Source organism: Canis lupus, chromosome 29, assembly GCF_003254725.2.
Source record: "Canis lupus dingo isolate Sandy chromosome 29, ASM325472v2, whole genome shotgun sequence".
NCBI classification, from domain to species: Eukaryota; Metazoa; Chordata; class Mammalia; order Carnivora; family Canidae; genus Canis; species Canis lupus.
In genome coordinates, this window is record NC_064271.1 from 41,240,953 (window position 1) to 41,265,709 (window position 24,757).

General features: G+C 59.4%; 1 protein-coding gene across 1 annotated transcript in view; it reads left to right on the top strand.

Moving 5' to 3' along the window:
• Nucleotides 1–24,757, top strand: part of SDC2 (syndecan 2) — an 86,738-nt gene that overhangs the window by 58,082 nt on the left and 3,899 nt on the right. Inside the window, exons 2-3 of the mRNA XM_025433476.3 lie at nt 16,894–17,005; nt 22,744–22,877. Of these exons, the coding sequence (XP_025289261.1) occupies nt 16,894–17,005; nt 22,744–22,877 (246 nt within the window). The remainder of the gene's footprint in view (nt 1–16,893; nt 17,006–22,743; nt 22,878–24,757) is intronic.

Consider the following 24,757-nt stretch of genomic DNA (forward strand, 5'->3'; position numbering starts at 1 on the left):
TTTAGGAATTTTTTTTTTTTTTGGAAAATTTTAACATTAAGCAAATTCACTAAAGGTGTGCAGTGCATCATGTATTTTGGTCATAAATTATGGACGAATGCCACGTGGACGGATATCATGCACGAGTACAGGAAGCTCTTATTTCTGGACTTTGTTTTAGAAACGAGATGCCCGCTTAGTGTTAGTCTGGTTCGGTGAGTCGATACTTGATTCTGTGAGTTATCAACTTCTGAAAAAAAGTCTCCACCTTTTTTTTTTTTTTCTGGAGGTGAAAGTTTTATTAGAGCTGTTGCCGTCCAGTTTCCTGTTTTGTAGGTGAACTCAGCAAGGTCCCAATAAATCATACCAACCCCCGAAACCACCTTGGATCTGACTTAACCTTTGATTCAGAGGAGATCTGGGGTCTCTGGGGTCATCAGATCTTCATCGTTTCTTGTGCTGAAGAAATGAACTTACATTAAGTCTTAGTTTAATACGGTTTGGGTGGATCCACACATCTATAAACCTACGTAAATCTTAGGTGTACGTATGTACAGCGTCGTGTGTGAGGGAAGGGACATGGTGGGAAGGGGCTGGGAGGGTGGAGGGTGGGACGTCTGTGACGCCCGTTGCCCCGTGGCTGGCCACGTAGCTGTTTCCCCGGACTCTGGTCATACGTGTGTCACACGTAGCTCGGGGAAGGCTGCATTTGCCTCAGTAAGCCCTAGACAGTCTGATTGGAAAGGCCACGGCGCCAACCACATGGAGAGATTGTAGACACTTGGAACATAACGGCGTTGCCCTGCAGGTGGCAGGTGAAGGGCCCAGGGCAGCATCGCTGAGGAGCTGATAACCTGCAAGTCGTGGAGCTGGAAGTTCTGCAACCAGTTGAAATGCCCGAGTTGTTGTCACCCATGGAAGACTCCTCTTGTTCGTGGAAAATACAGCCGACGGCCGCCCGCAAGACCTCGACTCCGGTCCTCTTTTCTGCCCCTTCCGCCGCTTACTAGCTGTGTGATCTTGGGCAGGGTCCTCGACTCCCATCCTTCGCTGCTGCCTACTGCCTGGTCTAACTCACCTGGGTGCCGGGAGCATCCTGTACCTCACCTGGCTGCAGGGAGCACCCACTACCTTACCTCACCTCACTTGGGTGCTGGGAGCATCCTCACCTAGGTGCAGGGAGCATCCACTACCTTACCTGGGTGCAGGGAGCATCCTTACCTGGGTGCCTGGAGCATCCAGTACCTTACCTTACATCACCTCACCTGGGTGCCAGGAGCATCCTCACCTGGGTGCTAGGAGCATCCAGTACCTTACCTTACCTGGGTGCAGGGAGCATCCTCACCTGGGTGCCAGGAGCATCCACTACCTCTACTACCTCACCTGGCTGCAGGGAGCATCCACTGCCTTACCTGGGTGCAGGGAGCATCCTTACCTGGGTGCCTGGAGCATCCAGTACCTTACCTTACATCACCTCACCTGGGTGCCAGGAGCATCCTCACCTGGGTGCTAGGAGCATCCACTACCTTACCTTACCTGGGTGCAGGGAGCATCCTCACCTGGGTGCCAGGAGCATCCACTACCTCTACTACCTCACCTGGCTGCAGGGAGCATCCACTGCCTTACCTCACCTGGGTGCCGGGAGCATCCTCACCTGGGTGCTGGGAGCATCCACTACCTTACCTTACCTCACCTGGGTGCCAGGAGCATCCACTACCTCACCTGGCTGCAGGGAGCATCCACTACCTTACCTCACCTGGGTGCCAGGAGCATCCTCACCTGGGTGCTGGGAGCATCCACTCCCACCAGATGACATAACATCGTGTCACAGACCTCACGCAGCAAGAGGAAATGTCTGCTGTTTTATCACGATGATGATCATGGTTGTATTATTTCGACTGTTTTATCGGCCCCTCTGTCGTGGGCTGCTTAGACGCTTCTCCTAGAGAGATACGGAATTTTAATTCAAGAACACGTTTCATAGAAGAGCATTGGACTTGTACTTTGGCGAATGCACTTAAACACTTAAACTCTCTCACGGCCTTTAAATATTTCTTGATTATTGATGAGAGTGTGATTCGTCCTGACGCTGTGGAGTTGGCCATAAGGCCCTTAATGGTGTCGCGGCTCTAGAAGCAGAGGCTGCACGCATCTGCTAGGATGACGAGGACGGCGGTGAAGGGTGCTCAGGCCTTCTACTCACTACGTTTCTGGGAAAATAATGAAGTGGGAATCCTAACAGGCTCTAATTGGGCGTAGCCTGTGTGTCCAGAGGAGCTCCTGCAGTGGCTGTTATGCCTAATGGTTGCACGTGAAGCGCAGCCAACAAGCGTATGTGCCGCCTCACAGGGTACTTCTGCTGGTCGTCCTCAGTTTCCCTGAGGTCGGTGGGCTTGTCCTTCCTCCCCCTTTGAGTCATTCTGACCTGGCGATCTGAGAACATCGGTGTCCCCCGAGCGGTCCGTCCAGCCCGAGCTCCCGGGGCCGGCCTCGGCCAGACTCCGCACGTGCAGCACGTCTTGTGCTGCAGGGACCCCTCTTGCGGGGCTGGAGCATGAAACGCCCACCGTAATGGAGGAAATTACGGGCCAGCCGCAGAGTTGGTTTTTTTTTTTTTAAAGATTTGATTTATTTATTCATGAGAGAGAGAGGCAGAGACCCAGGCAGAGGGAGAAGCAGGCTCCATGCAGGGAGCCCGACGTGGGACTTGATCCCGGGACCCCGGGGTCACGCCCTGGGCCCAAGGTGGTGCTGAACCACTGAGCCCCTCAGGGGTCCCCGCAGAGTCGGGTTTTGAACGAGAGGTGCAGCAGCTCGGATGAGCCTGTTTCTATCACGGATCTCTAAACCGAAGCTGTCCGAGATCCTAAGGAGTTGGCCGGGGGCTTCAAGTGGCCGGGTGGGCGCTGGGTGAGGAGCCCCGCGGCTGGTGGCCCCGTGCTCAGAGCGGTTCCGTCCGGGCCTCGCCGACCCTGGGGGTGGGCGCTTCCTGGAGTCCCTTCCCCACAGGCAGGCGGGAAACACCGCGCGGTGGGAGTTAGAGCCCCGCGCTCCCGCCCCGGCAGGTGTGCGGCCAGGTGTGCGGCGTGAGCGGGCGCCGGGCGGGGGCCGCGCCCAAGTCACCACGCTGGAGACGGGGGTCTTCCGTCGTCAGGGAGGATGAATCCAGTCAGTGTAGACCTCAGGTGTCCTCTGCGCTCGGGGCAGCGGGTGACCCGGGGGCCCTCGTCGCTGTAGCAGGGACGGGGCTGATGAGGTCAGCGACGTCCTGTGTGATGAGGGGAGGCTGAGCAGCTGCATGTGGCTGGAGCCGGGACGGCAGCAAGTATCTCCTCCCGTCCACCCCTCCTCCACGGAGCCGGCGGGCGCCCTCGGCGGTGTGGCTCTTGTCTCCTGCCCTCCCCTGCGTGGGGGAGCCGTGCGCCCACAGCACCTGCACCCAGTAGGTGCTCAGACGTCCCCCACATGACGGGAGGTGGTGCAGGACGGTGTCGGGGCCCCGGGAGGCTCAGGTGTCCGTCCCCTGGCTGACAGACCCAGAGGATGAGCCGCATGTCGGGGGCCGCCGTGCACCCCAGATGGAGAGCTGAGGCACGCCGTCGGCGGTGCTCGGAGGGGCGGCAACTCCCCTTCTGGGTGCAGGGCCCGGCTCAGCCTCCCGCGGGCCTGGGGTGTGCAATCTGGCCGAGCCCGGCCCCAGGAGCTCAGGCTGGATGGACCGCTCGGGGGACACCAGCATTGGGAGTGGGGGCGGCTCCTACGTGGCTCGGGCACCCCCAGGGCTGTGCCGTCGGACCCACCGCCCACACAGGGCGCTCAGCACGCGCCGGGCACACCCCGGAGTCCCTCACCTGCTGCACGTGGCCGGGCTCCGGGGTGGGCTCAGAGAGGCCCCCGCCTGCAGGGCAAGGGGCAGCGTCGCCCCCAGCCCCGGCTGTCAGCCCCTCGCTCACATGTCGTCTCGGGTGGAGGACGTGGACGCTGCACCCGGGGCCCGGGGGTGAAAGGGATGAGATCCCCGTCAGCAGCGGCCGTCCCGTCAGGAGCCCCCTGGAGCTGCCCCCTGGCCCCTCGGAAGCCGGGCCTCGGTGGTGCCCCGTCCTTTCCCTCGGCTGCCTCCCCGAAGAGCAGGGTCAGCAGGTGCGGAGTCTCTGGTAGCTCCGCGGGCAGAGCCACCCCGTCGTCCACACGGGCCCCCGGGGCTGCAGGGACCTGGCCGGTGGGACGGGAGCGCCCCAGTCTGAGGCACCGCACAGCCTCCTGGGGCAGGCGTGCAGGCCCCGGGCAGAGACATCCCCCCGCCCCTCCCCGGGGTTTACCACGGGAAGATTGCCACGTCGCGTGCGTGTTCCAGGCGACCGGACGTCCCAGCCCTCCTGCGTCGTGGAGACTGGGTTTGCTTCGCTCCCGAGGGAGGCAGAGGCCGCCCAGGGTGCTCCTGCGGTGCCAGTGGCCACGCCCAGAGGTCGGGCAGGACCAGAGCGTACGACCCGCCTGCTGGGCTCCCGCATCGGGGAGAAGGCCGTGCCGGAGCGGGGATCTGGGGTCTGCGTCTCTGGGCACGTCGGCCACACGCACCGTGAGCGCACGGCCGGAGTCTTCAGGCTGCCCCGTAGCACGGGCATCACGGGTCCAGCACATACAAGCGTTGACACAGCACGAGGCATCGGTCGTGGAGACCGGGTGTGCCCGGTGCCTTGTGTGGCCCGGGCTGGAGGTCGGGGGAGGAGCAGGGCCAGAATGCCGCTGCCCCCACGCGGGTGCCCCGCCACGGCTCCGTGGTCCCTGCTGCTGCTGCCCGAGCCGCTCCCGGCCGTATGGGTCCCTCGGGGTCCCGTTTCTCGAGTGCGTCCCATTCAACCCTCACACGTGGAAGCGGCCCTGCCCCCGCCTCGGTGTGTCGGGCGCCTGTTCGTGCAGGACGCGTGGGCGGCCCAGGGCCCTGCGGCACCTGCTGCTCCGGGGAGCCCCCACCCTGAGGGCCTGTGATCTCCCGGACGCCTTCCCCGGGACGCAGTCTGCCTTCCGAGGTCACAGGCCGTCTTTCCTTTTGGGAGACGGTCGTCCCGTCACTGCGGGGTCTTCACGGCGGCGGAGACCCTGAGCCTCGGGCCCTCCCCGGGCACCCGGACGTGGCAACCGCTCTTACCCGGCGGGGGCGGGCGAGGCCTCTGACTGCGGCTCAGGGTGCATCTGGCCGCCTCCTGGCCCCTCTGCACCGTGTGGCCGTCGTGTTCATGCCGCGGACCCCGCGGTTCTAGGGCCGCGTCGGGCGCCATCAGCAGTTCGGGTGCACGGTTCTCATGGAGGTCCGGGCGGGAGGTGCAGGTTGCGGGTCTGCACGTGCGCGTCTTCGTGTGCCCCGTGTGACCCGCCGCTCCACGTGGGACGGTCTCGCCGCCCGAAGACTCCTCGTGCTTCACCTGGTCACCCCCCGCAGCCCCCGGCAGCCCCGTCATCGCTCTGTCCCACGGTGGGAGCCCCCTGGTATGGAAGCCGCTCCAGACGGGCCCGGTCACTTAGTGACCCGCGTTTGCGTCTCCCCCGCGTCTCCGGGGGCGTCCCCGCCCGTCTCCTCGTGTTGGTAGGAGCCCTTCCGTGCTCGGTGTTCATCCGTTCACCAGCCTCAATGTCTGGTTTTTAAACAAATGATCAGCCGGTTCGGTGCGCAGGAGGGGCTGGAGAAATACCCCTCGGACGACCGACTCCGATGGCATCTCAGTTTTTCTGACAGGTGCACGGTGCCCAGGGACAGGTGCGCTGGAAAGGGGATCACGTTCTTAGGCGGTCGCTTCGCAGCGCACCTGCCCCTCGGCGGCTCCCGGCCGCGGTTTAGGAATCCTGTCCGGACCTGCGCCGCCGCACGTGGCGAGCGGTCCCGGGGGCCCAGGGCGCGCGTGTGTCTGGCTGGACGGCGGGGCCTGGTGCGGCTCCACCAGGCCGACCCGGGTTCTGGATTCCAGGTAGCGCTCGGGTGCTTGCTGCCGCCACAGTTTCACGCGGGAGAGAGGGAGGCCGGGGATCCTTGGGGAGGACAGGTGCTCTCCAGGCCGGGGGGCCACAGCGGATGCACAGGCCGGCGGGACCCTGATGGCCCCGTGTGTGGCAGCCCCGGGGGGCGTCACCGAGGCTCGGCCCTTGCCCGGCGAGCGTCAGGGAGCTGTACAGGACCCTCCGCTCTTGCTTGCCTGGTGTGGGGGAGGAGCAGGGCCGTCCTCTCACCCGGAGGGCTGGGGCGGGTGCGGAGAGCCAGGTGGCCTCCCCGCTGGCAGCCCTGCGAATGGGGCGCCCGGCCCTCGGGGAGCTGTGGCCCTCGGACGCCGGGAACAGGAAACCCGGGTGAGGACCGCATCCCTGCCACGACACCCTAGCTCCCTGCCCCGAAGTTGGAATCATCCGTATTTGGGAGTGAAGCAAAGGGCAGCTGAGTTTTTTTTTTTTTTTTTTTTTTTTGCTTTATTGCAAGGTCTTTGGCTCAGGCCAGATCTGCTTTCATTCACGTGGTAAGTGCCACGCCGACACGGGGCTGGGCCTGGCCGTCGCTTAGGTCCCGGGTCCGCGTTCGTCTTACGTAAGAAGTTCTTTTTTTAAAGATTTGTTTATTTATTCCTGAGACAGAGAGAGAGAGAGAGAGAGGGGCAGAGACGCAGGCAGAGGGAGAAGCAGGCTCCATGCAGGGAGCCCGACGCTGGACTTGATCCCAGGACCCCAGGGTCACGCCCTGGGCTGCAGGCAGGTGCTCGACTGCTGAGCCCCCAGGTGCCCCATTTTACGTAAGGCGCTCTAATAAAGTCTTCGGGTTCATTCCCCGCCCCACCCCCCCAAACAGGAGCACAGATAACAAATATCACGTTAAACCACACGTTTCCCTGACGTCTAATCTGGAAATCGGCCGCGGAGGAGGCTGGCGAGGATTTTTATCATGATATTTATTTATTTATTTATTTATTTATTTATTTATTTATTTGATTTATTTATTAATTTATTTATGATATATACAGAGAGAGGCAGAGACACAGGCAGAGGGAGAAGCAGGCTCCATGCAGGGAGCCCGACCTGGGACTCGATCCCGGAACCCCGGGGTCACGCCCTGGGCCAAAGGCGGATGCTCACCTGCTGAGCCCCCCCAGGGATCCCCTTATCATGACTTTTAAATGAAAATGCACGTTGCAGGGATAAACACCGACTTTCCGACTTTCCGTCTTTGGAAACATCCAGCTCTTTTCAGAGGCTGACGGGCAAAGGCAGGCGTGGCGGCCGTCGTTCCGGGGAAACGGCCTAAGACATTCGGGTATTTGGAGGTTGAGTCAGGAATCGGGACCGTCTGTAAACCCGGGCTTAGAATCCGTAGCTTTCTCTAAGAATAGGCACAGGGGAAAAATCGCATGTATTGTCTCGCAAATGAAGAATTAGGAAAGCTGGATCCCGAACGAAGACAGGTTTTCCCTGTAAGTCTTTCGGGTTCTGGGTTCGTGTCACCTGCTCAACAACCCTTAGTTCCCGAGGTTTGGTCGGTATTTAGTGATTATCGACTTTGCTCAACGGACTCCCCTTTGCAAAAACAAACATGTTTTTCCTGGAATGAAAGGCAGGGTAACAGGTGGATTTCTTATACCGGCCACGGTTTTTATTTAATCGAAAAAAAGTCTCTTGTGCTTTAGATGGTGAGTGAAGTCTAGAGACATTGATTATGGTGTCTTAGCGTGGGGTTCTCCCGGGAGCCGAGGAAGGGGAAGGGATCAGTATTTAGGGCTTTCCGAGGGGCAGCTTTGTACTGAGCCCCCCTCCGTCCCTCCGTCCATCCCTCCATCTGTCCCTCTGTCCCTCCGTCCATCCCTCCCGTGCACGATTGCTCACAGCTGCTCTTGTAAGTGGTGCAAAGAGAGCCGGGTGCCCTCACGTCACTTTGGAGCTCCCACAGGTGCAGATGGGCTCCCAGGGAGCTGCGCCGCCGTGGGATGCCTCAAGGGGCCGGCGGCGAGCAGAGGGGGCCGCAGGTGAGGACGTTGCCTGGCAGCTGCCATCCGGCCCTGGAGCAGGAGGGGCAAGAAGCGTGTAACTTCCCTGCACGCAGCGTGGAACAGGGAGTCGGCTTCCCCCTCGGAGCATCGGCCCGGGGCGGGTGTGTCCCGCTGCCCTCGGGGTCCCTCTTCCCCGCCGGGTCCCCGAGGCCCCGGTCCTCGGGCGCACCTGACCCACGCGTGCCCTGACAGGGTTACTCTCGGGCTACACCTTCGGTCTTGTACCAACAAAACGATGAACACCCGGTGGGCAGAGGCCCGGTGAGGAGGCAGGGTGCCCGGGGCGGCCACGTCTTCCAGAAGCCGGGAGCCCGGGGAGCGGGCGATCGCGTGGCCTGGGCCCCAGGCTGAAGCGTCCCCGAGACCCTGCTCCCTGGGGAGGGGAGGGTCACAGGTGAGCTCGGCCGGCCTGGTCCTGCAGGGGTGGGAGCCGCTTTGCACGGACGCAGCATCCCCGGGAGTTTATGGAGCCAGTTGCATGGGGGGGGGGGGAGCGTCCGTCAACCTGGGGGGCACCGCAGACCCTGGGGAACCTGGGGAACCCGCGAGTGTTGAGAGGACGCCCCTCGGTCTAGCATCGTCGACCCCTACGTCGCGCTCCCGGGCGCTCAGCCACCGCGCAGGCCTGCGGCTTCAGAACGAGTGGAATCAGCTGCTAAGCTGCTTTTATTACTGGATTCGCTTGGAGAAAAAAAAACAAATTTCCCTGAGCCGGTCTGATATATTTTGACTCATGACTATTTGCTTTTCTCCCGCCGTATTTTTAGAAAACGAAGTGCTGTGTCTCTTATGAAATGGTGCTTATGAACGTGCCTCCCCACGGAGGCTTTGAATCATCACTAGTGAATTGCTGTGAAGCGGCCTCGTGTGGGGGCAGAGAAGTAACCATACGCCCTTTTTAAATAGATGCTCGACTTGGTGGGATGAGCACTGGGTGTTATTCTATATGTTGGCAGATTGAACACCAATAAAAAATAAATTTATTAAAAAAAATTGAACACCAATAAAAAATCAATTTATTAAAAAATTAAACACCCATAAAACATAAATTTATTTAAAAAATTGAACACCAGTAAAAAATGAATTTATTAAAAAAATTGAACACCAATAAAAAATAAATTTATTTTAAAAAATTGAACACCAATAAAAATAAATTTATTAAAAAAATTGAACACCGATAAAAAATCAATTTATTAAAAAAATTAAACACCAATAAAACATAAATTTATTCAAAAAATTGAACACCAGTAAAAAATGAATTTATTAAAAAAAATTGAACACCAATAAAAAAATTTATTTTAAAAAATTGAACACCAATAAAAATAAACTTATTAAAAAAATTGAACACCAATAAAAATAAATTCATTTAAAAAATTGAACACCAATAAAACATAAATTTATTAAAAAAATTGAACACCAATAAAACATAAATTTATTTAAAAAATTGAACACCAATAAAAAATAAATTTATTTTAAAAAAATAGATGCTCGAAAGCGCTGCGTAAGCCTCATTTCTCGACTGAGCAGGTAACTGGCCCACCCTGCAGGCCCCCCTTTCCCGTCCCCGTCCGCACCCTCGCATCACAGCAGTCCGCGGTTCCCTGGGCCGAGCGTCAGGTCTCCACGTCTCGCTTCTGACGGAGGAAGGTGACAAAGAAGGCGGCGCTGCCATGCGTCAGGTCACCTTCTGGGATTTTGGAGGCTTTGGCCACACGTCTGTCTATACCGAACAACTATACAACTAAAGTGTTTGTTGTTGGTGCAAAAAAGTTAATCAGTCTTTGTTTCCTCTTCATTTGGCCGAGGTGTCCGTGGTACCTTCACGCAGATCCGTCAAACACAGCACCTTGGCACTTTGCACACTGTCTTTGCTGGAGGATCCACGGGTCCTAGGACGCACCTCGTGCCCTTCCCGTGAAGCAGGTGCCTCTGTCCTGGAGCTCACGCTCCTGCCTCAAGGGCTGTGACGCGGCCTGGGGAGGCCCCGTCTCCTGGGAAGCTCCACGCAGGGTCTGTGATGCATTTCACAGTAGACTCTGATGATGCAAGATTTAAATCTTGTCCCAGGTGCTCGGTCAAGTAAACCATTTCTTTAAAAGCTGCTTGGCCAATCTTTTTTTTTTCTTTTTGGTCTTTCCCCCCATTTGGTTAAAAAGTTTGGTGGAGAACCATTCCTTTATGGGACTCAGTGGTTGAGCATCAACCTTTGACCCAGGGCGTGACCCCGGGATCCCAGGATCGAATCCCACGTCGGGCTCCCTGCACTGAGCCTGCTTCTCCCTCTGCCTGAGTCTCCGCCTCTCTCTCTCTCTCTGTCTCTCATGAATAAATAAATAAAATCTTAAAAAATAAATGTAGAAGAAGAATTGCTTTATATAACAAAAAAGGAATATGGAGCCTGGGGCCCTGAGTCTTGGGCAGAATCAGGGTGTTTTTTGCAACCGATAATCGGGAATGTGAATAAGCGCCTGGGCGTCCTGGGCAGCTGCCCCCGTGGCCTGGCACCAGGTGCAGAACAGCTTGGCTCTCCCTGACATCAGTGGTCTTATCACCTGCGTCTTTATCCCCGCACTTTCTTGCCTGCTTTTATCGAGGTAAGTGCAGACACCCTTTCAGTCTTTGAGGTCTTGGAACTGCCAACAAATGGCGTCTTCAATGAAAAAGTCCCGTCCTCGACGACGAGGTGAGCCCTGTGTGGCCCAGGGGCCTTCTGGAACCAGCAGGAGGGGCGGAGTGAGAGGCTCCCCTAGGACCAGGGTAGGAGAAGCAGGAGCCACGTGTAGGACCTCAGGGGGCTCGCTTGGTCGTCAGCCCTACGGGCGCGTGGGGCACGGGCTCCGAGGTCGGGGGTCCTCCACCCGTGGGACTGAGCGGGAAGGGAAACCGCGCACCCCGGACCTGGCGTTGACGGACGCAGCTTCCCGGCCTCAGACGCCCCGGAGCAGAGCAGCGCAGGAGGATCCAGCCCCGGGAAGCTTGTCGCGGGGAGTCTTGCCGGCGAATGTCCACTTTGCCGGACCTTTAGCTGCCGTGACCTCCAAGGACAGGGACGGGGACGGGCTCGGGCACCGTTGCGTCGTCCCGTGACACTGCTCTGAAGCGCGAAGGGCCTTCCGTTGCTGCTTATCACTCCCACGCCTGCGCCGGCACGCTCCGTGCTCCGTGTTCTTGCTTTGGGTGCACACGTACGCGCCCTCTGGTCCTTGTTCGAATGCGTGAGCCGTTGAACTTCTGAAAACAAACTTACGTGCAGAAGCCGGTCCCTGGTTATTAGTGGCTGTGACTCGCTGGCTTTGTGTCCTCCGTGCGCTTAGCACCACGGATGTGCATCAAAATGCAATGTTAGCGGCCGCCGGCGGGGCTCAGGCCGTGACCCCAGGGTCCCGGGATCCAGTCCTGCATCGGGCTCCCTGCATGGAGCCTGCTTCTCCCTCTGCCTGGGTCTCTGCCTCTCTCTCTCTGTGTCTCTCATGAATAAATAAATAAAATATTTTTTTAAAAAAAAGATAAAAAAATGCAATGATAGTGTCGCTTAGGAGAGAAGCCACTCCTAAGCCACCACCCTCACCAATGCACCCTCTTTGTTTTTTATTTAATTTTTAAAGTAGGCTCCCTGCAGGGCTTGGTTCCCAACCCGGGGCCTGAGCTCACGACCCTGAGACCAGGACCTGAGCTGCCCGGGCCACCCCGGCTCCCCAGAGCTCTGTTCATTTTCCGTTCCCCTGTCACTATTTGGCCAGATGATAGGAAATTTTAATAAGGTCGTAATATTGGGGAAAATTAAAACAATATATGCTTTTTACATTTATTTATTTATTTTTAAGATTTTATTTATTTATTCATGAGAGGCAGAGACCCAGGCAGAGGGAGAAGGAGGCTCCATGCAGGGATCCCGACACAGGACTTGATCCTGGGACCCTGGGGTCACGCTCTGGGCCGAAGGCAAATGCTCACCCATGAGCCCCCGGGGTGTCCCTGCTTTTTACATCTAACGTGTTGTCTAAACATTTTTCTTGCTGCTCCGTGGGACGTGGTTTCCAGTGGCTACGTTGAGAAAGCGGATTGATGACCCTAATTTACGGAGCTGCCCCCTTCCCCCGCCCCATAGTTGTCTCGGTGAGTCTGCGTTCCCGTAGTAGGGGACCCCTAACGCCCTCCTGGTTAGCATTTCCTTAGGATGATTCCTGAGCAATGTGGGGTCCGGTCCGTCTCCTCCGCACCTGGAGCCGAGCGCTTCCCCGCAGGGCCCGTGCCCAGTGCTGCTGGGGGCAGCCCCTGGGTGGTCGGAGCACCTCTCCCGTGTCCGTGTTAGCGCCAGACTCGGCGCTGGGCGAGCCCCATGGGGTAGAGGCTTGCCTGGAAAGCCCGTCCGTCGGCCCGAGCTCAGCCCGCGGGTCGCAGGCCCGTTCGCCGGCCTCGCCGGAGCCTGGGAGGGTGTGGGCTGCCCTTTGGGTGTAGGGTCCCCCGTCCTCCCGGACCAGAGGCTGCCTGTGGCCTCCGTCAGCCCCCGTGGACGACGGGCGCCGTGTCCGTGTCGGTGCCGCGGGGCCTCGAGGCGCGACCGTGGAAAACCCGTAGAGCGAGGAATTGACTCTGAACCGGAGCCCGTGGGCTTCTTGCGTGCAGCTGGGAGCCCGTCCCATTAGGGTAGTTTTCACAAAACACTTCTGAATAAGAAATAAATTCCAGTTCTCCCCCCCCCCCCCCCCCACTCCTGCCAACCTCCACCTGGAAACAGAATCTCGTTATTTCGGTTAGAACATGAATACTGACCCTCCCCAGCGCCCGGGACTCTCCGGGTCAGGCCCGCACGGCTTCTATTTTTACCCCAGTCTAAACTGCGGCCCTGCGGATAACAAAATAAATACTGGAATATTCTGGTCTGGGAGGGGGAGAGGCAGCCACGCCTGTAATAACATGGCTGCAGACCTCTTGCTTTCCCTCTGTTTGATATTCCAAAAAAGGAAGAAAGCACAACTTGGAGCACATCTGTAAGTAATGAACATTTTCCTTTTGTGTGTCATGCATATTCAACGTAATCCCACTCGGCGTCCCAGGCATCGCTTTAGCGGACGCTGCTGCTGCTGCTGCGTGGAGCCGAGCCCTTGTTGCCAGCACTCAATTCAGGACAAAGGTTCTTCCCTCCTTCCCCCTCCCCGGATTAGGAATCTGAGCCCTTTGCCACAAACAGGAGTAGGAATCTGTAGGTGTGTGAATTAAAATTTTAAAAAAAATGAATCAAAATAAAAACTTAAAAACTTTAAAAAAATGAATTAAAATAAAAACTTAATAAAAACTTTAAAAAATGAATTAAAATAAAAACTTTAAATGAGAACTTTAAAAAAATGAATTAAAATAAAAACTTAAAAACTTAAACAAAATGAATTAAAATAAGAACTTCAAAAAATGAATTAAAATAAAAACTTAAAAACTTAAAATGAATTAAAATAAAAACTTTAAAAAAACGAATTAAAATAAAAACTTAAAAACTTAAACAAAATGAATTAAAATAAGAACTTTAAAAAAATGAATTAAAATAAAAACTTAAAAACTTAAACAAAATGAATTAAAATAAAAACTTAAAAAAAAAACGAATTGAAATAAAAACTTAAAAACTTAAACGAAATGAATTAAAATAAAAACTTTAAAAAATGAATTAAAATAAAAACTTAAAAACTTAAAATGAATTAAAATAAAAACTTTAAAAAAATGAATTAAAAACTTAAAATGAAAACTTTTAAAAAAGTGAATTAAAATAAAAACTTAAATAAAAACAAACAAAACCCAGAAACTCTCGGTGTGTCCCGCTCCCCCGGCCCCTCCCCGGCCTCCCTCCCGTCTCTTCACTTCCTTGGTGCCGGAGAGGAGGACTGCTTTCCGTTTGGCATCAGCAGTAAGCCAATTTCAGGAAGAGTGCTTTTTAAAAGACAAAGTGGGGAAAAAAAAAAAAAGAAAAGAAAAGACAAAGTGATTGAATTTTGTAATTCGGATGAGCCACTTTCAGTTGTTTTTCTGTGCGTGTGCGTGTGTGTGTCTTAAACCAAGAGGAGAGTAACTCGGTGTTAGTTTCCAAATGCTCTTTGGCCAATTAAACGTCCCCCGAAGGCGAAGACGGACGCTGTGGCTCATCCGAGGCCTCCTTAAGGAGCTGATGCTTCCTTTGAAGGCTGGTCCCTGCCCTTTTTTTTATTTTTATGAATTGAAGAAGGTTCGTGGGAACCCTGCGTCGAGCAAGTCTGCTGGCACCATTGTTTCCAACAGTGTTTGCTCCCCTGGTGTCCCTGTCCCACTTTGGTAGTTTTTGCGGTATTTCAAACGTTTTGTTATTTTTTTTAAAATTTTTATTTACTTATGATAGTCACACAGAGAGAGAGAGAGGCAGAGACACAGGGAGGGAGAAGCAGGCTCCATGCAGGGAGCCCATGCGGGACTCGATCCCGGGTCTCCAGGATCACGCCCTGGGCTGAAGGCGGCGCTAACCGCTGAGCCACCCGGGCTGCCCTAAAAATAAGCAAATCTTAAGAAAGCTAAAGGCTTTTATTTATTTTTTTATTTTTTGTAGATTTATACATTTTCTTTCACGTGCGACCTTACTGCTGACCTAGGCTTTGTCTGTGTGTTACGTACGGGATGGCCGAGTAGGCCTGGGACGCGATTGGATGCGGTAGTTAGGGTCAGCCGGTAGCCCCTCAGAATAAGTGCTCGTCAATACGACACTGTTTGCCTACGAGCTCACGTCCCCGGCCAATGTCACGACGTATTCAAGGACAACAGTTTCTTTTCCCGCCGAGAAACGTGGGTTCTTTCCGCCTGTTACGTCTTTGGTTGGGATGGGACCCCGGATAGAGGCTAAGGCGTGATGGATGCTGAATGGATGGCCGTGACCGCCGGCGTCCTTCGTGCAGGGGGCTCCGGACGCGTGAGGCAGAGGGGGCAGCGCTAACCTAGACCCCCAGCTCTTAAGCTTCGGGTGTTTCTCCTACTCTCGGTGCCGAGGATGCAGGTTCTGGAAGACGTTATAGGTATCCCGGGGAGCTTGTCCGCTTGCAAGTGCGGGATCAAGCGTGTCCGCGTGGCCCTGTTGTGCTTCTCCATGGGGGACCTTTATTGTGATGGGGGGACGCAGCACCGGGGAGGCCAGCCGGGAGGAGGTGGCACGGCCAGCACACGTATCGGGGTCCACGCGTGCCTGAATGCTGCTCCCCACGCCCGAGCTGCGGGTCTTTGGGCAGGAGCCTGAGCTCCGTGGTCGGCAGGGGAGCCCGTGGAGGTGGCCGAAGGTGCCCGTGCTCGTGAAGCCCTCGGCACAGGATGCCGGGCGCCTAAGCACCCCGCAGCGGCTGCAGCTGATCCTCGAGCCCGGCCCGAGCAGCGCCAGTAGCTTCCTGTTCTGGGGCCATCGCAGCGCCGCGGGAACGGCCCAGAACGCGGGCCCCAGAGCTCCGGGCGCAAGCTTGGCCGGATGCTGGGAAGCCACCTGGGCTCTGCTTCTTCACCTTCAAGATCACTAGGTGATCCGGATGCCTGTGAGGCCCAGTCAGGCTCTGAGGGAAACAAGCCCGTGGGCTCCCCCGGGGCCGGAGTCGGCGAGCTCGCGGGAAGGACACGTACGGCGTCTCCGGGCGACTGCGCGGAGGGGCCTTGCAGCTGCTTATTACTCGTGGACGGTGGACGGTGGCCACTCACGGGTTAGGACGTCACCTCTGGATGGGACGCCCGGGGCTCGGCGGTTGGGCGCCTGCCTTTGGCCCAGGCCGTGACCCCCGGGTCCCGGGATCGAGTCCCGCGTCGGGCTCCCTGCACGGAGCCTGCTTCTCCCTCTGCCTGGGTCTCTGCCTCTCTCTCTGGGTCTCTCAATAATTAAATAAAATCTTAAAAAAAAAACAAAAAACGAAGTCATGTCTGGAAGGAGCAGCTCAGGGTACAGGCAGCGTGGCGCGCCGTAATCGCCATAAAGCCAGCAGCCGTGTGAGTCGCGATCAGGCCTCGATGCGGCTTCACCCTCGAGCTACGCGCCTCATCCGGGTGTTCACGGTGGGATGTTAGGCCGCGGGAATATTTTATCTTCGCATCCAGAGGCTAATTGTCCGGAGGTCCGTTACAGGGATGTCTCGTGTCCGTAAATAGGTTTTCTACGCTCCGACGTTGTTATTAACCTGCGTGGAACCCATGATGCGGATTTACCACCTGCTGCTCTGGGCTTCAGTTATCTCGGCCACGGGGCTGGGTCGCTGGCGCTGGTGTGAGGCCGTTGGGGGACGTTTGTCTGGGAGATAAGGCGGCGAATCCTTCCAGGAAGACCTCGGGTTTCTAAGTCACCGGTTTCCATGCCAGCAGCTTGAAACTCATTTTTTTTAAAGATTTTATTTATGTATTCATGAGAGAGAGCGAGAGAGAGGCAGAGACACGGGCAGAGGGAGAAGCAGGCTCCACGCAGGGAGCCTGATGCAGGACTCGATCTCGGGACCCCGGGGTCATGCCCTAGGCCGAGGGCAGACGCTCAGCATCCAGGCCCCCCTGGGCACCCCGGGGTTTGCTGGTTCCCCCGTGAGGGAGCCTCACGAAGGCGGAGCGACGGCGAGAATGCCCACGCGGCCTTACAGCCGGGACGGGGGCCCCGGGCTGGGACGTGCTCGTCCATGTCACGGAGCAGGCCCTGGCAGGTGCTCGGCCCCCGAGCTGCTTCGTTGCAGGTTAGGCCACGGCCTCCGTGGGGGGCGGTGACACGGTCGGCCTGTGGCTCATCCGCGTCGCCGGGCCCTCTCGAGCGGAGGCGGGGGCCGCGGGTCCAGAGGGCAGAGGGCGGCCGGCGTGCGGCGGCCGGAGCAGGAAGCCGCTGAGCCTGTGTCCTCGCCTCTCGCCATCCTGAATCCCTTCTCGTTGTGTCTTGCAGAGGGCGGAGCTGACCTCCGACAAGGATATGTACCTGGACAACAGCTCCGTTGAGGAAGCCTCGGGAGTGTATCCCATCGACGACGACGACTACGCCTCCGCTTCAGGCTCGGGTAAGGCCGCCGGGCCCAGCCGGGGACTCAGCCTTGGCCTCCCGCCGGTGCGCACGCCCGCCCGCCGCCTCTTCGGCTCTGGGGTCCACGTCTCGACGAGGCCGAGGCCCCGTTTCCTTCTTCGTGGAGTGGAAGGTCCTCACGGTCTCGCCGACACGGGGGCTGTCGTGAGGGTCCGAGGGGTCGGCAGGCCGCCAGCCCGGCGAGTGTCCGTAGCTTGGCAGGCAGTCGGCGTCCCGTCGAGGCGAGTCGATCGGTCGTGAAGGCTTCAGGGTGGCGCACGTGGGGCTCCCCAAATGCCGCGTCGCCCGACCATCGCCCTGTGCCGAGGCCGCGGGGCGGGACCGAGGGGGCAGTGCTCGTTCCTCAGGAGTTGGAGGGAGGACGGGCCAGCACGTGGGGCGGCGGCGGCGGCGGCTCCGTTGGCTCAGCCGCGCCGCAGGAGACAGCACTGAGGGGCAGGGCCTGACGGCCGCCGCCGCCCCTCACCCGGGGTCCTGCAGGACGGCAGCTCCGGCGGGCGGCCGGGCTCCCCCAAGGGCCCTCCTGCGTCGACGGCGAGCTCGGCTCCTCCTGCAGCGGGCCAGCCGTCGGCTCACGGGGGCAGCCGCCCCAAGAAAGCAAGCAGGGGTGTGCGCAGCCTTGTGCACACGGGGCCTCGGACCCAGGAGGCCCAGACTCTGCGCCTTAATGAGGGGATGAGCGCGGCCCCGTCCGGGTCACGGGGGTGTGGACCAGGGCGTGGGGAGTAGCCGAGTCCAGCCCGTGGGCCTCCTGCCGTACGTGGGGACTGCTTCATCTGCAGCAGGAGCCCCCCCTCCCCCGGCCCTGAAGCTGGAGGGGAGGAAGTACTAACAACCGAGTCAGAAACTCGTGGTCGGCAGGAGACTGAGAGGGTCTCACCCGGGACCTGCTTTGCTTCGCGTTTGCACCGTAGGTTCGGCAGGTGGTGCAGGTGGGGCTCAGTGTAGTCCTCAGGCCGGCCGGGGCTTCGGAAGGACCCGGAGCAAACTACCATCGGTTGTAGGGTAGGGGCCTGCCTACGTGGGGTGGGCGGTTTAAGTCGGAAAACAGCACGTCCGAGCAACGAGGGAGGTGGTGGCTGAGCAACACGGCGAGCCCACGGCGCGCGGAGCCTCACACCAGCCCTGGGTGTCCCCGGGGACCGATGCGCGCCGCCCACGCAGGTCGGGTGAGACTCGTCCGCCGTCGCCCGCAACGCTGTTCAGTATTCTGTTCTCACCCGCGGCACCTCTTTTTTGCCTTCAGCATCTCAAAAGTGCTTTGTAACCACCTTCGAAATGCCCCGGGAGGTAACAAACACGGAGCCCTTTGTTCCCCATTTCACGGATCTTAGATTCCAAGAGCTGTTAGGTCTGCAGACGTGTCCAGGTCATGTTCCTGCCTCCGGCCACGATTGCCCGGAAGCTCAACGGGAAGAGAGCAGGTGCACGGTCCTGTTTCCCTGGCAGCCGAGCAGGTGACGGGAGCTTCGGGGAGGCCGTCGGAAGTCCCGACCCCGCTGATCACAGACGTGGAGCTAAGAAGGCTTCGTGTGGATGCACATGGACCGTTGCCTTGGCTCCGGCCCTGGGCAGATCATTGCTACAAAGGGCGTCGTGCTGGACTTTGGAAACGCCTTTGCCCTGCTTGAAGGTCTATTGATTTGCAGCTTAAAGGTGGTCGACGCTGTAGCTAGAACCTGTAAAGCCCCCACGGAGCGTCAGGCGCCGTCATAGCCTCCCAGCATCTCTGTAGGGACAGGCTCTTACCGTCTCCAGCTCTTTTTTAAAAATATTTTATTTATTCATGAGGAACACAGAGAGAGAGAGAGGCAGAGACCCAGGCAGAGGGAGAAGCAGGCTCCATGCAGGGAGCCCGACGTGGGACTCGATCCCGGGACCCCGGGGTCACGCCCTGGGCTGAAGGCAGATGCTCCACCGCTGAGCCCCCCGGGCCGCCCGCATCTCCAGTTTTGATGTGGGCGAGCCCAAGGCGCAGAGAGATGCAGTGATTTGCTTCAGCTCGGAGTAGTGCAGCTGGCCGGGGCTGGAGAGCTGGGCTGGAGGGGTGTCCCTGTCTCTCCCCGTTGACCTGCCCCCTACGTCCTGATGGGCTCCTCTAGAATTACCCACCCCCGCCTCCTAGCTGATGCCCATCCCAGCTGGAAACGGAGGTGCCCCAGGACCTTGGCCGGCGTTCCCTTCGTCCGCACGCATCCTAGCTGTCTAGTGGAAGAGCACGTGGGCCAGAGGAGCACGGCCAGAGGCCTGGAGGGTACTGAGGAGACGGGGCCGTGCTCTCTGTGCGGCTCAGGAATGGGCGTCCGTGCACGTGAACGCTCCAGCCGTTTGCTGAAATATCTCACAGGCGTTCGCCGGGTGCAGACCTGATGCTGTATGTTCCGGGGACACGGAGATGAGAAGCACTTGGTCTCTGTCGTCGAGGAACCAAGAGTCTGAGGGAAATGTAGAGATCAGAAATAATCGTCGTAACACGGGTCCGAGAGACGGAACATCGGGCGGTGCTGTCCCGCGGAAATCTGAGTCACAGGGAGTCCTGGTTAAAGGTGGCAGATGGAACACGCACCGGTGCCCGCTGAACGGTCGACCCAGGGCTGGGTCCTGAAGTCACAAGGACACAGGAGACCGTAGAGGACGCAGACCCCGTGAGGCCTTGAAGGCCGGGGAGCAGGCGGCTTTGTCATGGGGAAGAGACGAGGACGTTGGTTCTGGGCGATGGAACGTGAGCGGCAGTTTCCCAGGTGGAAGTGGGCTCCGGGCTGCGGGCTCCAGGCTCCAGGCTGTGGGCTGTGGGCTTCAGGTTCTGGGCTGCGGGCTGTGGGTTCTGGGCTGCAGGCTCCAGGCTCCGGGCTGTGGGTTCTGGGCTGCAGGCCGCGGGCTCTGGGCTGCAGGCTCCAGGCTCCGGGCTGTGGGTTCTGGGCTGCAGGCCGCGGGCTCTGGGCTGCAGGCTCCAGGCTCCGGGCTGTGGGTTCTGGGCTGCAGGTTCCAGGCCGCGGGCTCTGGGCTGCAGGCTCCAGGCTCCGGGCTGTGGGTTCTGGGCTGCAGGTTCCAGGCCGCGGGCTCTGGGCTGCAGGCTCCAGGCTCCGGGCTATGGGTTCTGGGCTGCAGGCCGCGGGCTCTGGGCTGCAGGCTGCAGGCTCCAGGTTCTGGGCTATGGGCTGCTGGTTCCAGGCTGTGGGTTCTGGGCTGCAGGTTCCAGGCTGTGGGCTCTGGGCTGCAGGCTCCTGGCTCCGGGTTCCAGGCTGTGGGCTGCAGGTTCTGGGCTGCGGGCTGTGGGCTGTGGGCTCTGGGTTCCAGGCTGTGGGCTGCGGGTTCTGGGCTGCGGTTCCAGGCAGCAGGCTGTGAGCTCCGGGCTGCGGGCTCTGGGCTGTGGGCCCCAAGCTGTGGGCTCCAGGCTGCAGGTTCCTGGCTCCGGGCTCCAGGTTCTGGGCTGCGGGCTGCGAGCTCTGAGCTGCGGGCTCCAGGCTGCGGGCTCCAAGCTATGGGCTCTGGGCTGCAGGCTCCTGGCTCCGGGCTCCAGGCTACGGGTTCCAGGCTGCAGGCTGCAGGCTCCAGGTTCTGGGCTATGGGCTGCAGGTTCTGGGCTACAGGCTGTGGGGTGCAGGTTCTGGGCTGTGGGCTGTGGGCTCTGGGTTCTAGACTGTGGGCTCCAGGCTGCGGGCTATGGGCTGCGGGTTCTGGGCTACGGTTCCAGGCAGTGGGCTGTGGGCTCTGGGTTCCAGGCTGCGGGTCCCAACTCCCAGGTGGGATGCCTCAGGCCAGAGGGGACAGCGAGCTCCTCCAAGTCAGGGCTGCCGAGATGTGATCACAGGCTCCCAGGCCCCTGGTTGGGCGGGGGTGGGGGGGGGGGCACAGTCTATCTTAATAAAGATGGTTGTCACTGCAGTAGAGGAAGCACCCGGGCAGGTCGCTCCTCCGTCTCTGATGGACGACGACGCGCTGGCTGGAGGGGATCTTTGACTTTATCAAGTCCCTCCTGCCTCACAGCAGATTCCCTACCTCGATGACTCGTATGAGCGACTGTTGAGAGCAAAGAGGGTCGTGAGGCCCCTTAATGGAACGGGTTTCCATCGGCACGGACAGACACTTTTTTTTTTTTGGAAGGAAATGATTCATTGCAGGAACAAATCAAGCGTATTATCTGATTTTGCCAGAAAATACAAAAGAGCGTGTGTTTCCGGAGCCGTCGTTATCGGTGGCGTGTTTACACACGGCTTCAGGCGTCCAGCGCTCCCAGTACGTGTCCTGCTCAGACCCCTGAGCGCCGCTTACTCCCCCCGTTTTACGCATGAAGACACGAGGACGCAAGGCTTCCTGGCCCAGGGTCACGCAGAACCAGGACTGGAGGCGTTTCCAAGGCCAAATCCCGTATTTATTTATATAAATAAATATATTTATATAACCAAATACGTGCTCCCACGTCCTCCGTACGTGACGAGCCTACATGCTAACGGGAAAGGAGGTAGTCGATGGAGTAAAACATCCTAAAACGAGGAGTCAAAAACAGGAGCCACGCAGCCAGAGCTCTTGCCGTTTCCAGCACATCGACGTTACGGGGCCGTGATTGTGTGAGGAGTTTGGAGGCACCTGCTGCTCGTTCTTGTCGAGGAAGCGGCCGCTTTGAGCTGCAGAGTCCCGAGTGAGAGTCGTCCCACGTCGGACGAATGATCGCCTTGCAGAGAACGCTGTAGTCGAACGTCGGAAATCCTCAAATGCTATTCTGACAAAAGTGCAAAAAAAAAAAGAAAAAAAAAAAAGAAAGAAAGAAACTTGTGCCCGGGTGGCAGCTGGTGGTTGGTTGGTTGGTTGGTCAGTCACTGGGGGGATACGGGATCGGAGCCGGTCGGGCTGCGGGGTCGTCCGCAGGGGAGATGCCAATCAGCGTAGAGCCGGATCCGCGAGGACAGATGCGCGGTGCGTGCGGTGAGGGCAGGGAAGCACGCAGCAGAGGACGCGCTGTGGGCGGGAGGCGAGGCCGGGGCAGGACGTGGGGGTGACGCCCAAGGAGCGGGAAAGGCCGGCCAAGGGCTGGACCACGCAAGGCCGCGCTGAGACGTTTCATCTTTGTCTCAGGAGAAGTGGGATGCGGTGGTGATGGTTCGGGGCGACGGGGCCGCTGCGAGCTGGTGGACGCTGGCCTGTGGAGCGACGGCCGCGCGTGGACCCGGCTGGTGGCCCCGGAACCGGGGAAGCCGTCAGAGCAAAGACCTGTGCAGACACTAACATCAAGGGCGCCCGGCGGCCCGGGGCGTGACCCCGGGGTCCCGGGATCGAGTCCCGCGTCGGGCTCCCTGCATGGAGCCTGCTTCTCCCTCTGCCTGGGTCTCTGCCTCTCTCTCTGGGTCTCTCATTGATAAATAAATAAAATATTTATTTTAAAAAAAAAAGAAGGAAAATCAGTAGAACGTCGGTGATGGATTCAGGGTGGGGGGCCGGGGGGAGGAGGTCAGAGTTGCGGTTTATCGGGATGGAGAGTAAGAGGCCGCCGGCGGCACCCTGGGGACCCTGAAATCCTGCGTGGTCAGCAGGGAGGAGCCTGCGAGGGGGCCGGGAGCTGAGGGCCCGGGACGCGGACAGGACGGCAGAGCTCTCCAGGGCGGGGAGGACGGTACCCCGGACGGGGCCCTTGGGCGCGGCGGGGAGCCGGCGGGGGGGCGGGCGGCGGAGCCTCTGCTGCATGGGGCCCGCGGCTCACCTCTGCTTGCTTGCTTCCAGGAGCTGACGAGGATGGAGAGAGCCCCGAGCCGACAGCGTCCCGGCCGCTCCCCAACGCAGGGCCCACGAGCGCCGTCCCCGCCGCGGAGGCCACGACGCTGAAGACCCGCGGGAAGGAGCCTGCCCAGACGGAGGTGCGTGCACGGGTGCCATGGGGTGTCGCCGCTGCCCTTCGCCCTCCCTGGGGCGCCCACCCCGCTCCCCGTGCTGCGGGCGCACGTGGCCCTTCCGGGGCTCCGCGGTCACTCTGGCCGCCGCCCACCTGCTGCTTCCTCCTGTGAAGCCGATTCGCGTTGGAGAGCAGGCTCAGCCCCACCGCGCTTCGGCCCCGGCCTAGGGCTGCATGGCCGGGAGGCTGCGCGACCCCTCTCCCGGAGGCCGGAGTCCTGGCCGTGTGCAGGGCTGTGCCCCTGCCCTGTGGAGGTGCACGCGGGTCCCCACCCCCTGGACGCCCCAGAGGCTGGCGTCACTGAGCTGCCTCTGCAGGCGTCCTCGGGGCTGGGGCTGCCGTCAGTGGCCCCCAACGCTGGCTCCTCCAGCGACCACCACGCGTGTGGTTACGTCTCAGTATGTTCGTGGTGACCGCAGACGGGCAGAGAGATCAGGTCCCCGCGCTGACGGCACAGCAACACCACCGGCTGCTGAAAACCCGCAGGCGGGAGGTTGGGGCCTCGTGATCCTCATATTGTAGTGGGTTGACCCCCCGCTCCTGGGCGAGCTGGCCAGGGTGGAAGCTGCACCTGGGAGTCCAGAGAAGGGGTGCAGGGCCGAGCTCCGGGTCACGGCCTGGGGGGGAGGGGGAGGGGAGCGCGGGCCAGGTCATAGTCTGGGGGGGCGGGGAAGGGGAGCGCAGGCCGGGCTCCAGGTCACAGCCTGGGGGAGGGCAGGCCTCTGGGTCACGGCCTCGGGGTGGAGGGGGCTGGGTTGGGCTCCAGCTCACAGCCTGGGAGGGGCACAGGCCAGGCTCCGGGTCACAGCCCGGGGGGGGGGGGGGCGAGCCGGGCTCTGGGTCACGGCCTGGGGTGGGGGTTCGGGCTGGGCTCCAGGTCGGCTCGGTCCTCAGCGTGGATCTGCGCCCCCCCGCCCCTCTCCACACTCGCTCACACTCCCTCACGCACCTTTTCCAAGCCAGCTCTCGCTCTCAAAGAAGGCCTGGGCCTCAGATCCTGCCTCTGGTCCACATTCTCCGCCCCTGAGCCATTCCTCACGGGTCCCTGAGAGGATTCGATGTGGGTGCAGCCGGCACGGCCCCGGGCCCCCCTGAGCATCCTGTGAGCCTCCCCTGAGCTGGGTTAGAGCCGCGGAGAGAGGCCCGCGGCCCGCCGGCCAGTGCGCGTGTGCAGGGCTCGAGGCCCTTGACGTCCGACCCATTTCCAAGGCGTCCCAGCAGCCAGACGTGGGAGCCACAGATCTTTGACTTCCTGCGATCGCGGCTGGTGCCATCGTCATTTCACGTTGCGCGTGTGTTTCCGGGGAGCCCGTACCGTGGACCAACAGCCCTGCTTCTGCACGGGAAGGCGTTTCCGTGTCAGGAACGAGGGCTCCGCCCAGAGCGCCTGGAAGCGTGTGCGCTGGGGGACTGTCCCCAGAAGGGATGCGGCCCCGTCTCCGTGGAGACCGCCCGTCCCCAACGCCCACAGACCCCGGAGACCCCGGAGACGCAGGCTCGCTCCCGGCCGCTGGATCCGAGGCGAAGTCGGGGGGAGCGGTCAGCCCGCACAGACGATCGTAGAGACTCAAAAAGATCTGGGGGGGAGGGAGGTCGCGTGAATCGTCATAACGACGACACGGATGCGTTCAACTCGGGGCCTCGTGTCGCGGTAGCTGCCACGTGCACCTTGCTCACCCCTGGAGCTCGCTTACCTTTGCCGTAGTCACAAACCTGAGTATCCACCTGGATGGGTTTTCTCTCCTTCCCTAACCTGTGGCAGCCGCAACCCGAGCAGGGAAGAGGGTGCTGGCTGAGGACCCGGGGAATCCGTCCCCTTGCTGCTGAGCTGTCTGTGCATCCTCC